The 15077-nt window shown below is 39.1% G+C and overlaps 1 protein-coding gene across 2 annotated transcripts; it reads left to right on the top strand.

Annotated features, from left to right (window-relative positions):
* The first annotated feature begins 1673 nt into the window (after window positions 1-1673).
* LOC104951017 (cadherin-related family member 1) lies at window positions 1674-13077 on the top strand. Of its 2 annotated transcripts, XM_010777644.1 has the most exons (18): window positions 1674-1807; window positions 2031-2033; window positions 2164-2259; window positions 2576-2721; window positions 2814-2864; window positions 3099-3188; window positions 3342-3428; window positions 4480-4596; window positions 5625-5768; window positions 5858-5936; window positions 6031-6131; window positions 6216-6419; window positions 6646-6798; window positions 7330-7494; window positions 8002-8069; window positions 9149-9377; window positions 9991-10245; window positions 11506-13077. In XM_010777644.1, the coding sequence occupies exons 1-18, from the start codon at window positions 1747-1749 to the stop codon at window positions 12022-12024; spliced, it is 2568 nt and encodes an 855-aa protein (XP_010775946.1). In that variant the 5' UTR covers window positions 1674-1746; the 3' UTR covers window positions 12025-13077. The 2 variants fall into 2 exon arrangements, with proteins under 2 accessions (XP_010775946.1, XP_010775947.1); XM_010777645.1 differs by lacking the exon at window positions 2031-2033.
* Window positions 13078-15077: the final 2000 nt, after the last annotated feature.

Genomic DNA, 15077 nt, shown 5'->3' on the forward strand with positions numbered 1-15077 from the left:
CAACATTGAAAGGATTCTTGTTAATGAATCTGTTATAATATTCCAATTACAAAATAAATGAATACAGCCTGCGTATTGTGAACTTGTGCTATTTATTCAAAGTGCATTTCAGATAATACATCTGTCGTTTTACCTAAATATTAATTTTGAATCTTTAAATCAAGATTTACTAATATTTCTTTCATATATGTTTTTACTTCCTGAAAATCTTTACATCCAATAACATGGATTCTTCTTTGTGCACTGGCAAACTTTGCTGTAAACACAGAGCATGGATTCTGTGTTTATTTTAGTGATCAGAGATCTGCCATTGGCTGCCCACCAGTACGATGCGAGAGTGTGTGTGTAAACGTCACACACTATTTTTATACCTGTGAAAGTAGGAAGTGCATAAGTCTGTGAGTACTCCTACGCAGTTAACACACCACGCTGACACAGTCAGGTAGACATGCACTCTTTGACACCTTCCCATGAGCGGATGTGAGGTTGGGTTTTGAGGAAAAAAGTGGAAAATTATATTCGAAAAATAAAAGATGTAAGGCTGTGTGCCATCGTCAGATAAGCTTGTAACATAAAAACATCTGCCCCAATTTAGTTTTTTTTTGTTTATCAGATTAGCTGTTCATCTTTGGCCTGTTTGTCTTTGAGATTGAGAACAATGTTTTAGTTATGATCTGCATAAGCTGTAAGGGATTCATACCAGGTGGATTTCTCTCAATAGTGCTAAGTGTCAAACATCTTCTGTGTTCTGTCAACGTATGAAGGATGCTTGCAACTCCGTTTTTAAAGGTCCCCTATTATGCAAAATCCACTTTTTCGTGTCTCTTCTACATCAAAATGTGTCCCCTCTGTGTAAAGAGATTCTGAAAGTTTCAAGAAAAAAGATTAGCTCACTTTTTGTCCTGATCCATTTATATAAAAACCTGTCTGAAAATTAGCTGATCAGATTTTGGCCANTTCCAGAGTGTGGGGGAGGCTGCTGCGAAGGCCCTGTCACCCCAGGTCCGGAGCTTTGTCCTGATGGGCTGCAGTAGGTTAGCTTCAGCAGACCTGAGGCGACGGGTGGGGGTGCGTCGTTGGATGAGGTCACAGAGGTAGGGGGGGGGCAAGGTTGTTGAGGGCTTTGAAAGTGAAAAGTAATATTTTAAAGGCAATGCGGTGTTTGATGGGGAGCCAGTGGAGGTCATGGAGGATAGGGGTGATGTGGTCGGAGCGTCGGGTGGAAGTGAGCAAGCGGGCAGCTGGGTTTTGAAGTGTGTGACCAATGACTTGTTGAAACCCTTAAACAACAGCAAGAGAAGCCAAATGTGCCACGTGTCTGTACCATCAACAAAGAGAAACACTAGACGGAAAGGACGTTTGAGGTGCCCAATGTGTAAACTCCAGAACATACTGTACTCAGAACCTCCGTCTTTGTATGTTATATCATAACGTTGATTTCTAGGCGATCAAAGAGGCCGTGCTTCATGTACATTTTCCCATCACGCTGAGGTGTGATGATCACACCACATTGTGTGAACTCTCTCCCCTCGACAAGTAGTTCTTCAGGAGAAAACGGAGAGAGAGAGCAGTGTGGTGGAAAAGGAGGGAAGGGATGCGTCACTGGATTAGTGCCTGAGAATCTGCCCCAGCCTCTTCCTCCTGAGCTGCTGAGACGCCTTCAGAAAGGGCACGACAGCTCGCTGCTCGCTTCACCTCCAGCCAAGCCTTCCACATGAGCCAGCCAAGCCTTGCCTCCCCACCAGGATGAAGAAAGAAAGGAACACGCATGCTTTACTGTTTCTCCTCCTGCTTGACTCCACTTTGGGTAAGGCTCTTTTTTGTGTGTTTTCTTTGTATGGTTAAGACTTCTTGCCTTGCTCTTATCTGGTTAATCCTGTAACACTAAGAGGGCACGTCCCTCTTAGTGGGGACTGCTCATGCTGCTAGGCCTTTGTTGTGATAGTGGTAACATTAAATACAAATATATGCATTCAATCATGCCCCCCTTCCTCCTCCTTCTCCCTGCTTTCGGTTCCTGCCCTTTGTAGCAAGTGAGTGCAACAGTTATGTGTTGATTACATAAGCATTTATATAGGAAATTGAACAAATATATCGCCATAAAGTATATGGAGTTGCTTCTGCACAATTAACTTGCATGTTAATGTATGTTTTTTTTTAAAGGGCAATTGGACTATGCTCCACATTTCTATGATTATGGACCCAGCAGTACACATGGGAACATGGCCTTGTTCAGCATCTCTGAGGATACACCAGTTGGTGAGTCTCATTTTAAATATCACAGTTCTGGTTCATTTCGGTGTGAGGCAATGTTTAACGGTGTAATATTTATATGCGTAGGTGAACGCATTCATTATCACATTGGTATTGATGTGCCAGTGGATCCCTGTTGTGATCGTGACGTACATCAACACTTTCTGGCTAAAAACAAGTGTGGCATCATCTGATCTTATTATTAGACGTGCCATTTACACCGCATAAGAATGGAAACAAAGGATTTGCATGATTTGAATGAAGAAATAAATGTCATGTTTTTGTTTGTCATCGCTGTTTCTTTGCCGTTTTCCCCACATAGGGACACAGATATACGTTCTGAATGGCACAGATCCAGAGGACGATCCGGTGCAATATGGTCTGACTTTTGAGAAGGGCTCCAAAGAATATTTTAGGGTGGAGTCCAAGTCAGGAAACGTGACTCTAGTTCAGGAGCTCGACAGAGAGGTGGGAATGTTGATAAGTCACTTGTTTTGAAGAGACCTGCTCTAAATATGTCCCCACTGAGGCTCAAAGTGATGTTCATCTTTTCTTTGTAGGCACAAGATGAGGTCTCAGTGCTCGTGAGCATAACAGACGGGCGCAATAAAGTACGTTTTTTATGTTTTGTGATACATTTCTGTTAAAAGGCTATATGCTCTGAAAACATATGTGCTGTGATAGAAGGAACCTGCCATGTTTACAGTCTTTTTAAGGAAATAATCTATTTAAATGTGTAGAATGATTGTTTTCTGATCTTTGAGTTCATTATTTCTCTCTAAAATGTAACATGTTTAGCGTAATAAAAACGAACTTTTTTAAATCATGTTTTACTTTACTTTCAGGTTGTTGAGACAGTTAGAGTGTTTGTAACTGATGCAAATGATGAACCACCTGAATTTCAAAACCTGCCTTTCATCATCAACATCCCAGAGGTACAGCATATATCGAATAAACACACCCGAGACAACACAATACACACAATGAATCCTTTCTACATGTCTTTCTGTGGCACAAACCACAAAGTGAGTTGAACAAACCATTGAGAATCAAGTTTGTTTTTATAAAATCTCTTGTCTCTTCCCTAGGACACTGCAGCTGGGAGCAGCATCTACAGAGTCCAAGCAGTGGATAGAGATATGGGCTCAGGAGGCAGCGTCTCTTATTACCTACAGGTAAACCTACAGCTGTGTTTTTATGCAGATGATGCACGGTTGTGCCTTGCTAAAATGGAGTGCTAAATGGGAAAATGTTGCTACTGACTTAAAACAATCTGTTCTGGTTTGTTTGTCTAAAGTGTCATTAAGACAGTAGAAGCTTAGTGCGAAAATTGAAGCACTAAAGTGTTACAGTATCATGACATTGAAATATTTCCATATAGGTCATGCTTTTATTTTGTTTTGCTCAGACTATTCCATCTACAGCATCATACTCTGGTATTAAGTGGAAACATGTCTTTCAAAATGAAGCAGGCAAGCGTTTAGAGCAATACATTAGTGGAAATTGTCGTGTTTTTCCCTCCATGCACATGGCCTCAAGTTCATTTCTGAGTTGATTGTAAGATTTGTCTAATGACATAAAGTATAGAGATGCGGCTCTAGCCTGCATCTCCGGATTTCTCTACTCCTATACCCCAGGATGCTCTTTGAAGTCTGCCAACAAGTTAATCCCCTCAGCTCTCATATTTGAAAGCATGAGCCAGCATTTCTTTCACACTTATTTTGTATTGCTGTTTTTCTACCGTTTGATTCCCTCTCCACGCACAATTATTATCTACACAGTGATACTGATAACTGGCCTGCTGTGGCCCTAACACTTGTGGGTGAGACAGCAGGTCGAGCTGACATCATGAGGGCTGTGCTGCCATGTGGAGGGAGGAAAAGGGCACTCGAATGACGAGGCAGTGTGTGCCGGGAAAGATTAATCTCATACCAGAGCAGTCTGGAAATGGTTTTACTTTAGTGGATTAATTTTCAATTACATTTGAGCAAGGCACTGAAGGCTTAATAGGGGCTTAAGTTTGGTTCGTGCCAACATTGGTAAGCACAGTAATTGTTACTGTTCATGTGTCAAAAGTGTGTAAAAAAAGTCAAGGTTGAAAGGAGGTAGGTCAAGGGTTAAAACTGGTTAAAAGCAAGCAGAATAATTAGCTAGATTGCTAAATTCAGTTGAAAATGTACTGTCTACTGTTAACACTGCTAACTATGCGGCTTTATACATCATCAGAGCTCAGCTGTTGCCAAGTTTACCATCGACGGGCACAGCGGGGTCCTGAGAGTCAAACCTGGGGAGACTTTGGATTACGAAAACACGCCCACGCACTTTGTGACCGTGGTTGCAAAGGTGAGAGGTCACGTATGACTCCCTAAAAACATGTTTACACTGTGAGCAGCAGCTTGGATGAGCAAGAACTTTTATATTCATCTATGTTGTTGGTTAGTCTTTTTCTAAATCAACATCAAGTAGGGAAAAGGGATGAAGAGTTTATCAATGACACCAACACAATTTCTCCGAGAGCTTTTCTTTAAACAAGTTTAATCTGAAAACCAACATGTTGAAATGGGCTGAGATTAACCTCTGCAGTGTTTTGCACATTAAACTATTGGCAGGAAAGTAAAAGCAGCTCGGTTGGGAGCCTAAGGTCATGGAAAGTGCAGTCACCACCAAGCTTTCTCCAACATTTTGCTGAATTGCAACAGTGTCAGTATGTGAAATAAATGGAAGTCTTGTGAAGTGGTAGGGCTCCCAGTGTGAGTGACCTGACATGTGATCCCTCCATTGCTAGAAGTCAAACACTGGTTATTGTTCTAGCCTTAACTCCACTGTGTGTGGAATAACATAGGCAACTTTTTAAATAAAGCTTAATAGATTACAAATCAGTTACTAAGAGGTTAAACCTATGATAAAATATCTAAATATTTAATGTCGATAAAGCAATCAAATACATCAATATAGTCAGTTTAACATATAATTAATAAAACACAATGCCGCATTTTGTCCTAGCAGAAAAATTAGTGTCTGCATCCATTGTTGTTTGTGTAGTGCTGGTGGTGTTAATTGTAATTTGTAATAGCCAAGAAAAACCAACCATTTCATGCTAAACATCTATTTACTTTTGGAGGCTTGTAATCATAGAATTTCAGAATAAAAAAATGGGGAAATACAATCATGTAAAACAAACCCTCTATATATAATTTATCCCAAAAATACTTCAATACCTCATATTACGTACGGAGATCACATAAAAGTTCAATCTAACATTGTGCATGTTGATTATTCTGTATTCTAATTTGCCTTGGTTAAAAGAACAATCCAAAATCTACTAGAAACATTATACACTTTGTATTCTTTCTCACTGTTTGTCGTATCAGGATGGAGGGGGAAAGTACAAGGGGAAGCACCAGGTTTTGACCTCCACTGCCACCATGACCATCAATGTGCTCGATGTGCAGGACATGCCTCCGTCCTTCGTAGGAACCCCTTACTTTGGCTACGTCTACGAAGTCTCAATTGCTGTGAGTTTTTCTCATATTCATCACACGCCAGTGATGAGAATCGGGGCGTTGATTTAGTAAATAAAACTAATAAATATTCTTTCTTCCAGGGTTCTGAGATTTTCACTGTGTACGCTAAAGATGGAGATCAAGGCAACCCGAATCCGATACATTATTCCATTATGAACGGTTAGAACAATACATTAGAAAAACGATCTTCCCTTCTCTTTTCAGTCTTTTTATCAGACACATTATTAACAAGATGTCTGTTATCACCTTTCAGGCAGTGATAGTGTCTTCGACATAAACAGCACCAGTGGATGCATCACCCTGACAACTAATCCAAATCTACTGTCAAAGGAATTATATGAAATAATAGTCAAGGTAAACATTTTTTAAGTGAAACACCTTAAATTAATTGAATCTACTCTTATTAGTACTAAATGCATTTAACTTTTTTAAACCTAGGCGTCTGAGTTAGGACCAGACAATCGACTTCAGGAATATGACGTTACCATGGTGACGGTCCGGGTGGTGGATCTCAACAACCATCCTCCGACTTTTTATGGAGAGAACGGACCTCAGATAAAGTTTGAGGTCACCATGTACGAGCATCCTCCTGCAGGGGAGATCCTCCGAGGCTTCAAGATCACTGTCAATGACTCAGATCAGGTAAATGTTTACCCAAATTTCCCTTAGGATTTATTGAAATCCTTCCTCTGGATCTATTGGTCTGTGTGTTCCTGCTGTACTTCAACTAATTGTATGACTTCTGCTCAAATTGTTCACTTTCTTTCACCACCAATGTTTGCTGAAATCCTCTTAGGTCTGGTGAATCTTCTATATTGATTTTGCTCTTCAAGGTTTTTAAATTCTTCCTGTCTAACTCCCTTTGTAGGGAGCTAACGCTAAGTTCAGACTGAGGCTGGTGGGGCCGAGTCGAGTGCTGCGAGTCGTTCCCCAGACGGTCCTCAATGAAGCGCAGGTGACCATCATTGTGGAAGACACATCTGGCATCGACTATGAAAAGGGACCAACCCTTTCTTTCAAGGTTTGACTTTATATATGACCACATAATGTATTATTGAACAAATGTTTATTCTGTGAGTGCAGCTCATTTTTATCTGCCCCTCTTTTAAGTCTTATGGCTGTATTTTCAATTGATTAGTTCCTTTGCTTAAAGCCAAAGATTATGTCTTCAAATTGACAGTTTTCTCTGAACAACATCCACCTAACCCAATGATGTTCATAAAGAAGGGTGTACAGTTTGATAGCTTCCAGCTTCATAAATAAGTATGAATTATCAGAGTGGTTAGCTGTTCATTTTAAAACAATAACAAGCCACTAAGACTTTTTTTTATTATGGTAGCAAAGCATCTGCGATTATTAGTGAAATATTTGTGTGGGAATTATTTTTTGATTCTGACATCACCCTTAAATGTTGAAAACAAAAAGGAATATCTAAGTTTGTTATATGAGCCTTTCAGCATCACAGAACTGCAAGTTTTATGTGTCAACAATCAAATTGATCAATTAGATTTCAGCACTGATTTATTCCCACTCTGCATATGTTTCTCTGCAGCTGCTAGCGGTGGAGATCGACACGCCTGAGCGGTTCAGTGCAACAGCTGACATAGTAATCAACCTGCTGGACACCAACGACAACGTCCCCAAATTCACGTCCGAGTATTACATCACCAGAGTCGCTGAGAACTCACCTGGAGGCTCCAGCGTTGTGTCTGTGACAGTGAGTCAATCACAATTACACTCTGATTCAACCTGAACAAAGTGATTACATAACCCATCATGCTCCAATACATGCATGTTACTCGATGCAGTTCATTAGATGAAAGCAGGTTGTTGGCAGACGGTTTATTTACGGAAGTATTGGCACACGTGTCTCTTCCTTTCCATTATACTGCAACCAGGCGACATGTCAAAGGCTTAATTTTGCCTCAAGGTTAATCATGCTGACCTATACCTCCCTCCCCGCCCACCACAGGAAGCGATTTATAGTGTGCCCCACCCCCCCGCATGAGCTTAAGACCCTAGCTGTTTATCCTCAGCCAGCAGCATTCAAATGAACATTAACTGAACAACCTTCAGTCACCTTGGTTTAAGTTTTTTCTTCCCAATTTAGATAATTTGAATACATTTTCATTCGATTATTATGTAACATACGTGCAGTTTTCTTTATATACTAAATGTGCCATAAGTATTTGTTTTTTAATCTCTGTTCTGTCCTGTCCAACAGGCAAATGATCCAGATTCAGGGCCCTGGGGTGAAGTCAAATACACGATTTATGGATCAGGATCAGATTTGTAAGTGAAAACCTGTCACTTCTGCCAGTTTAGGTTTGATCTGATCGGATATTTAACTCTTGCACTTCCGCAAAGCACATTTCAAGGACTTAAAAGTTGTTTTTTTAATGTATATACAACTCAATACTGCTGGTGTTTTGTAAGCTCGGCCAGCAGGACACGCGGTCTTGACTCATCGTTGTTGTTTTGAAAGAAGAGGTAAGCAGGGAAACAGTTTGATTGGCCACTCTGCAGCACTAACAGCTCACTCTAAAATGGCTTCAAGATGCTGGCTAATCTCCTAATTGGATTGGCGGGTTAAAAATAGGCAGCCTGCTCTGTCTCATAAAGAGAGAGCCAATTAACATGCAAGGTGACAGCTGGAGCTACATCAGCGGCAGCATGCAGCAAGGAAAGTGAGAATTTATGCTCCTCTGCAGGCGAGTTAAATTAATTGTGTGAAAGTTATCAGTTTCGAGGCAACTTGTGATTTTTCACAGTGGAAAATTAGACAGAAAAAGTGACTGAAGGAAATGGCATTAAGCCTGGTGTTGAATAAGATAGCTCTCCGAAAACACAAACCTAAGCCAGTACTGTACATGCATATGTTATGTGATTGATTATCTATTGTTGGCAAAATACTACATATTCAGGACAACGAAACACAACATTATTGTCGGAGATAGTGTCAATCTTTATTCCTATAGATTTTTTTGATCATTAGAGAGGGAAGTCACATGTTAAAGGATCATGTCCAACAGACAAAGAAAACATACAAATAAATGTAACTCATTATAATGAATCATTTGAAGGAAATGAAGGAATTTTAAATATAACATTCATAAGCTATAAACAACCTTAGACACATTAGAGGATAATAATTCACTGTGTATTCATGATTTCTATGAGGATTGGGGATGTTTTGACAACATGTTTCCTGCGAGAAAGGATCTGCTTTTTTTTATCGTACTTTGAAAGTGAGTCATGTGGAGCTTCACACGATGTCATCTGATGTGAATTTTGAGACGCCTTAGCTAACACCTGGCTCGTGTTTGACTCAGAATGACTCATACACTGTCTGAACGTCTCTGATCCTGCAGGTTCTCCATCCACCCGGCGACAGGCCTCATCTCCACGCAGCCCTGGACCAGCCTGGACGCAGAGGTCAGGTCCAAATACAACTTCTACGTCAAGGCTGAAGATTCGGAGGGGAAGTACAGCTTGGCGGAAACCTTTGTCACGGTGCTCGACATAAACGACCACTCTCCATCGTTTGATGAAAGACTCCTGGAAAAGACCATGATAATTGGTACACCAGTCAAAGTGGAGGTACATCATGTCAAAGCATTTCCCCCTTTTACTCGTCATCGATAAGGCACTAGCTGTTTGTGGTCCTGCTGACATCCAAGAGTGCCAACTTTAAAGCTAAATAATACAAAAATTACATTGAAAGGACTGATTTTAATGAACAGTTACCTTTTGATGTCATGGATTAGCAATTGTACTTAACTATGAGACCTTCATGTTATTTATACTACATGTATGCCATTTTTGGTATACTATGTCTATAATATGACTTCATGTGACTTTTTTATGGCATTCACAATTATTATTTTTTGTATTGTTGTATGTTGTTTTGACTGGTTAATACAAGTAGGTTATCATATATAAGTGTAAGTTAAGTGTATAGCGTATGTGATTGGTTAGTATTTAAAGTGGTAAAGTGTTCTTAAAATGTATGGAAATGGTCTTAAAAAAGGTCTTAAAATGTATTCATTTTAAATGAAGGACTCCTGTATATGTCCTTATGAAATGCACTGTACATCACCTTCATCACAATACTCTTGTATGCTTGCTTTGTGATTTGCAAAACACATTTCCATTAAGTACATTGATTTGTTGGCAGCCAACAATTTAAAGTTATTTCTCCTACTTTCTCTAGGCAGTGGATGAAGATGCAGAGTCTCCGAACAACGTCATCGAGTACTCCATCATGATGGCAGATCCCGACAACGCGTTTGACATCAATGCAGACACAGGAGAGATCCAGCTGAAGCCGTACATCAAGTCCATGGAGATTGTGCAGAACATCACCAAGCAGAAGGACTGCAAGTGGTCTCTGGTGGTCCAGGCCAGGGACCGAGGCTCTCCATCCTTCAGCACAACGACCGTTGTCAACATCGATATCACTGAGGCGGTAAGGCTGGTTCTGACGCGCAGCATGCTAACAGCGCTTTCTACTGCAAGCTTTAGGCAGCTTGAGCTGTAGATTCAGCAGTTTAACATATGGTAATAGGCTTTGTTGTCATGCTACACAGATGCTATTTCATCATCCTTGTTTCAGCCAATCATCCTTCATTGGTCTCATATTCTTTAAAGGAAAATGCTGATAATTAGAATCAAGTCCTACGAAGAGACCAAAACCAACAATGAATTGTGTGAAAAATATCAAAGAATTATGAAATATAATACAACAGCAGCATTATCCTTTAACTAGTTCAGTCATTTACATTATTCCATACATTACTTTATGTTGTTACCATTCCTTCACTCTGCATGATGGATGACTCCCTGTCTTTGGTGTTGTTTCTGTTTTCTGTATCGTGCTTTTCAGATCAAAGGCCGAGTTATTTCATACTTCATGGGCCTCAGCAAGCGTCCGCTGACTGTTTTTGGAATTTGTCTCAGCTTTGTCACTTCCCTCATTTTACTAACAACCTGCATATCCACAATCCTGTACTGTGACTCAGTGAAACGATCCAGAATCAACCCAGAGAGTAGCTATATCAAAGTGGTGCGCAGAACCAAGTGATAGGATATATGAAAGCTTTAAGATAGCTATATATTTGTTATCGGTTATGTTGTGTAAAGGAGTACTGGAGCGTTTTTGAAGGATTAATACAACAATAAACTTTTTTTTTCTTTCACTTTTTTTAATAGTTTTTTTTTGGATAAATATTCCAAATTGATGGGAAATTAGATTTTTACACAATTGTTTAAAATGTTTTTTCTTGTGCATGACTCAGACTCTAAGGCTTTTCAAGTGACAAAGACGAGCTCTTTTCTTTGGATTTAATCCTGGATTCTATGTCCATTTGTCTCAAACAAACATGCACTTCATTTCATTCTGACCTCATGAGCTGTTATCATTCTTACTCAACCCTCATACGTCACATGCCAAAGAGAAACCCTAATGCATCGCACTGCCAGACGCATTCCCAACACCTAGTGTTAGCATAGTTAGCTCTGCACTAGCCGTCCTGTGCTGAGGACAGGAGGAAGACAGGGGTGAGTTTGGGAGCATCACTTTGTTGATAGACTTGTTGTTTGGTCTTCCTCTGTCAGTGCTTTGCGCATCCATCTCATGCTTGCATGCTTTGAACAAATGCTCAGTTAACGCTTGGATTCTGTCCTTTGGACTTGATTAAAACATTTGTTTTATTTTGCTCTTTCACAGACTCCTCTCAAGGGGCCTATGGCGGCCTTTTTAATGAAAAGTAGGGACAATCCAATGAGAGCTCTAGGCATGGTAATTGTTGTCATTAGCTTAATGGTAGGGGTGACTGTCTTGATCTCTACAGTTATGTTCATGCGCAACTTAAAGTCAAACAGGATCCTGCCAGCACGACGCATCATTAAGAGGCGAACCAGGAACCAGAAGCCCTGGATCTTCAAATCACCTGTTGTCAAATTCAATAACCCTGATGAGTTGCTCATAGTCAACCAAGATAGAAAAACCAACAGCCCCCGACTGAGGCCTCCACCCCCCTGCGCTCCTCCGCCCCCGTGTAACACACGGTCCAATGAGAGGCCTTGGGCGGTCCCGACAGTATCTGGTGTGCTGGCGTCGAAAGGCTCCATGAAAAAAGCGAAATATTGCCAGCTCAAAGAGGGAAATTTCAGCTCTGCTTTGGTGTCAGAACTTAAAATGAGGCTTGAGCAGAAAATAGTTGAGAGCAACCAAAGTAATTATTAACTTTGTCAAACAAGCGCCCAGTTTGAGGTGCTGTAACTACTGTCACTCTCTACTGCCCGGAAGTTGTCTCCGGCATGTGATGATCTATTAGGGCGGGCCTACCTGTAGATCATTCATGACTGAATGGTAAGAGAAGTGTAACAAGAAGATTTACAGATATTTACGTCTTGAGATGAGGTATTAAACAAGTGGGCATCATCAGTCTCAAGAGAGCTGTAGTGTGTGTCTGGTAGTGGGACATAACTCACCACACTGCCATCTTGAGGAAGATTTAATCGTCTCAACAGTAAGAAGCACCAGGAAGAGGATTACTTAGACTCAATCTGTATACATTAGTTGCATCTCTCTCTGAAAAGATGAATTGATTGTGTTTTAAACACAGATTTAGGATTTAACTGAAAAAATCCTTGAACATTTTTTTTTCTTGCTCACTAGAGCGTGCAGCTGAACGACACGGTCAGAAATGACACTGCTTCTTATTAAGTGCTAAATGACCTGTTAGTTCATGTTTTAACTGTTTTACATCAGCTGTCTGAAAGCTGAGAGGTTGCTATGTATGTATGATTACAATGTGCCACTGTAGGTTTTCAAAGTAAACAGCTAACAATGTAATGTTATTCTTTTGAGTGTGTAATTCTAGAAAAATGCTTTTATATCAATGACATTTGAAATGTACATATGCATATATGACAAGATACAAACATGTCTCTGTTGTATTTTGCAGCAATACATAACATACAAGTAAATCGTAAAAATGAAACCATCCAACTTCGCAAGATTTTTAAGAATAGATAACTATGTACATAACATGCTTGGGCATTTCTTTTGTATATATATAGATATAGAAATAAAAAGTCTATGTTGAACATTTAGGTATTACTTTCCATGTTTCTCTTCAATGCCTTCAAATGTAGGCAAATAAAATACATTTAATTGCTGTAACCCATACCTTGTGTCTGACTATATCTTTCATTTTAAATATCTTGAAGATAAACAGTATATATCTTCAGTATAAATAACACTTGCCTGGTCCTTTGAAGTAACATTTGTACCGTCTTTGTACTGTCTTGATTTTGAATAAATATTTAAAAAATGATTTGGTCTGTGCTCCATTTTGTCCCGAGGCTATATTAGTTTTTAATATGTTTTGATTAATTTAAAGTAGAAACAAAACATTTAGAAACAACAGATCTCACACATGGGTGATATTTACATGTGAGGGGGGCGTCTGGGGCTCAGCATATATGTAGTATGTTGAAGAAAGTCATTATTCGTCATGACTATAAAGAATATAGTATACTATATGCAAAGATATGAAGAAAAGACATCATGTAGTATCTATATAAAGATTATAAAAAAGTAATGTAGTTTGTTGAAAAATTCATAGTATAGTATCCCAAAAAACAACAACTTAGTATAATCTTAGTTATTATTATAACTATACTATATTATTATATTATTATTATTATTATAGTTATTATACTTAGTATATATTAAAAATGACATGTTCTGTATGTCGAGTACTTAAATATAAATAAGTCATAGTTCAAAATGTGGAAGAAATCATAAATAACTACATAGCGGATATCAGTCAGTTTATACTAATTTCAAATAAAAGTCAAAGTATAGTACCTCGAATAAAAGTCTTATCATAGTATATCTAAAATATTAGAAAAAAAGAAATAGTATACTATGTCAAAAATATGAGAAAACAGTCAGTGTTTAGTATTTTGAAAGAAAAGTCATAGTAGGCCTATAGTATCTCGAACATTTCAGAAAAAACAACATAGCATAGTATGTCGGAAAGAAAAGTCATTGTATTGTACGTCGAAAAAAATCAAAGTATGGTATCTTGAAAATATCATGAAAAGATTAGAGTATAATGAAAATATGAAAAAAGTCATTGTATTGAACAAAAATCATGGTATAGTATGTCAAAAAATACATAAAAAGTAATGGCATTGTTAAGTGTATTCTCAGTGAATAGTATTTTGAAAAACAATCATAATATAAAATGTCGAAGAAATCTAAAAAACTATATAGTATGTCAAAAATATCTGAAAAGACTACATAGCATATATCAGTGAGTTACGTACTACACTTTCATTTCATTTCAAACCTTTATTTACCCAGGTGTATCCCATTGAGATCATTGATCTCTTTTTCAAGGGAGACCTGCTCAAGTAGGTTCCACATGAAACATAAAAACATAAACAGAACAACAAAAAGGACATCATACAGCATCATTACAGGGTTTACCATTTACATAACTATCCACATGAGCAGGTACCAACAGCTTCCGATTGAGTAGCATCCAACCGAGCTTTAAAAACATTTAGTGGCACCAGATTGCTCAGTTTCAATTTCAATTGCAGACTATTCCAAGACAGTGGAGCTGCGCATCTAAAAGCTATCTTCCCTAAGACAGTCCTAGCAGTTGGCACATTTAATAAAACTACAGCATGCGATCTCAGGCAGTAGCTACTTACAATTCGTCGTGAGATCAGGGAGCAGATGTAGGATGGAAGTTTCCCTAACATGGCTTTGAATATAAAAATGTACCAGTGACTGAGCCTCCGTACAGTTAGCGAAGGCAAACCAGCCCTTGCCTACAGGGTACAGTGATGGGTTAATGCTTTACAGTTTGTCACAAATCTCAGTGCGCTGTGATACGCAGCATCTAACTTGACCAGGCAATTGGCAGGTGCATTCATATAAATCAAATCACCATAGTCCAGCAAAGGTAAAAAGGTCACAGTGACTAGCCTTTTCCTGGCTTCAAGCGAGAAACAGGACTTGTTCCTGTAGGAGCAAGTGATGGTGCTATGTTGCTTTCTGAAGCCTGACTGATGTTTTAGACAGGATGTCACTTGCGTACATAAAACATCTATACCTGTTCGCTCACCTAGGCGTTCAACTTAGATATATGCTTCATGAACAACATAACAGTAAAAGGAGTAAAATGAAAGGGTTTTCCAGACCACATTGTTCAGTAGTCCAGCCGGATTGGGGTGTTCACAGAAGCAAGAGTTAGTCAAAGAATCAAACAGGGA

Source organism: Notothenia coriiceps, unplaced genomic scaffold, assembly GCF_000735185.1.
Source record: "Notothenia coriiceps isolate Sejong01 unplaced genomic scaffold, NC01 NC01_scaffold00018425, whole genome shotgun sequence".
NCBI classification, from domain to species: domain Eukaryota; kingdom Metazoa; phylum Chordata; class Actinopteri; order Perciformes; family Nototheniidae; genus Notothenia; species Notothenia coriiceps.

Coding starts and splice junctions, on each gene's coding strand:
- LOC104951017 (XM_010777644.1), top strand. CDS start 1,747: ATGAAGAAAGAAAGGAACACGCATGCTTTACTGTTTCTCCTCCTGCTT. Junction 2,722..2,813: donor TTCAGGAGCTCGACAGAGAG/GTGGGAATGTTG, acceptor TTTTCTTTGTAG/GCACAAGATGAGGTCTCAGT. Junction 5,937..6,030: donor ACATTATTCCATTATGAACG/GTTAGAACAATA, acceptor ATCACCTTTCAG/GCAGTGATAGTGTCTTCGAC.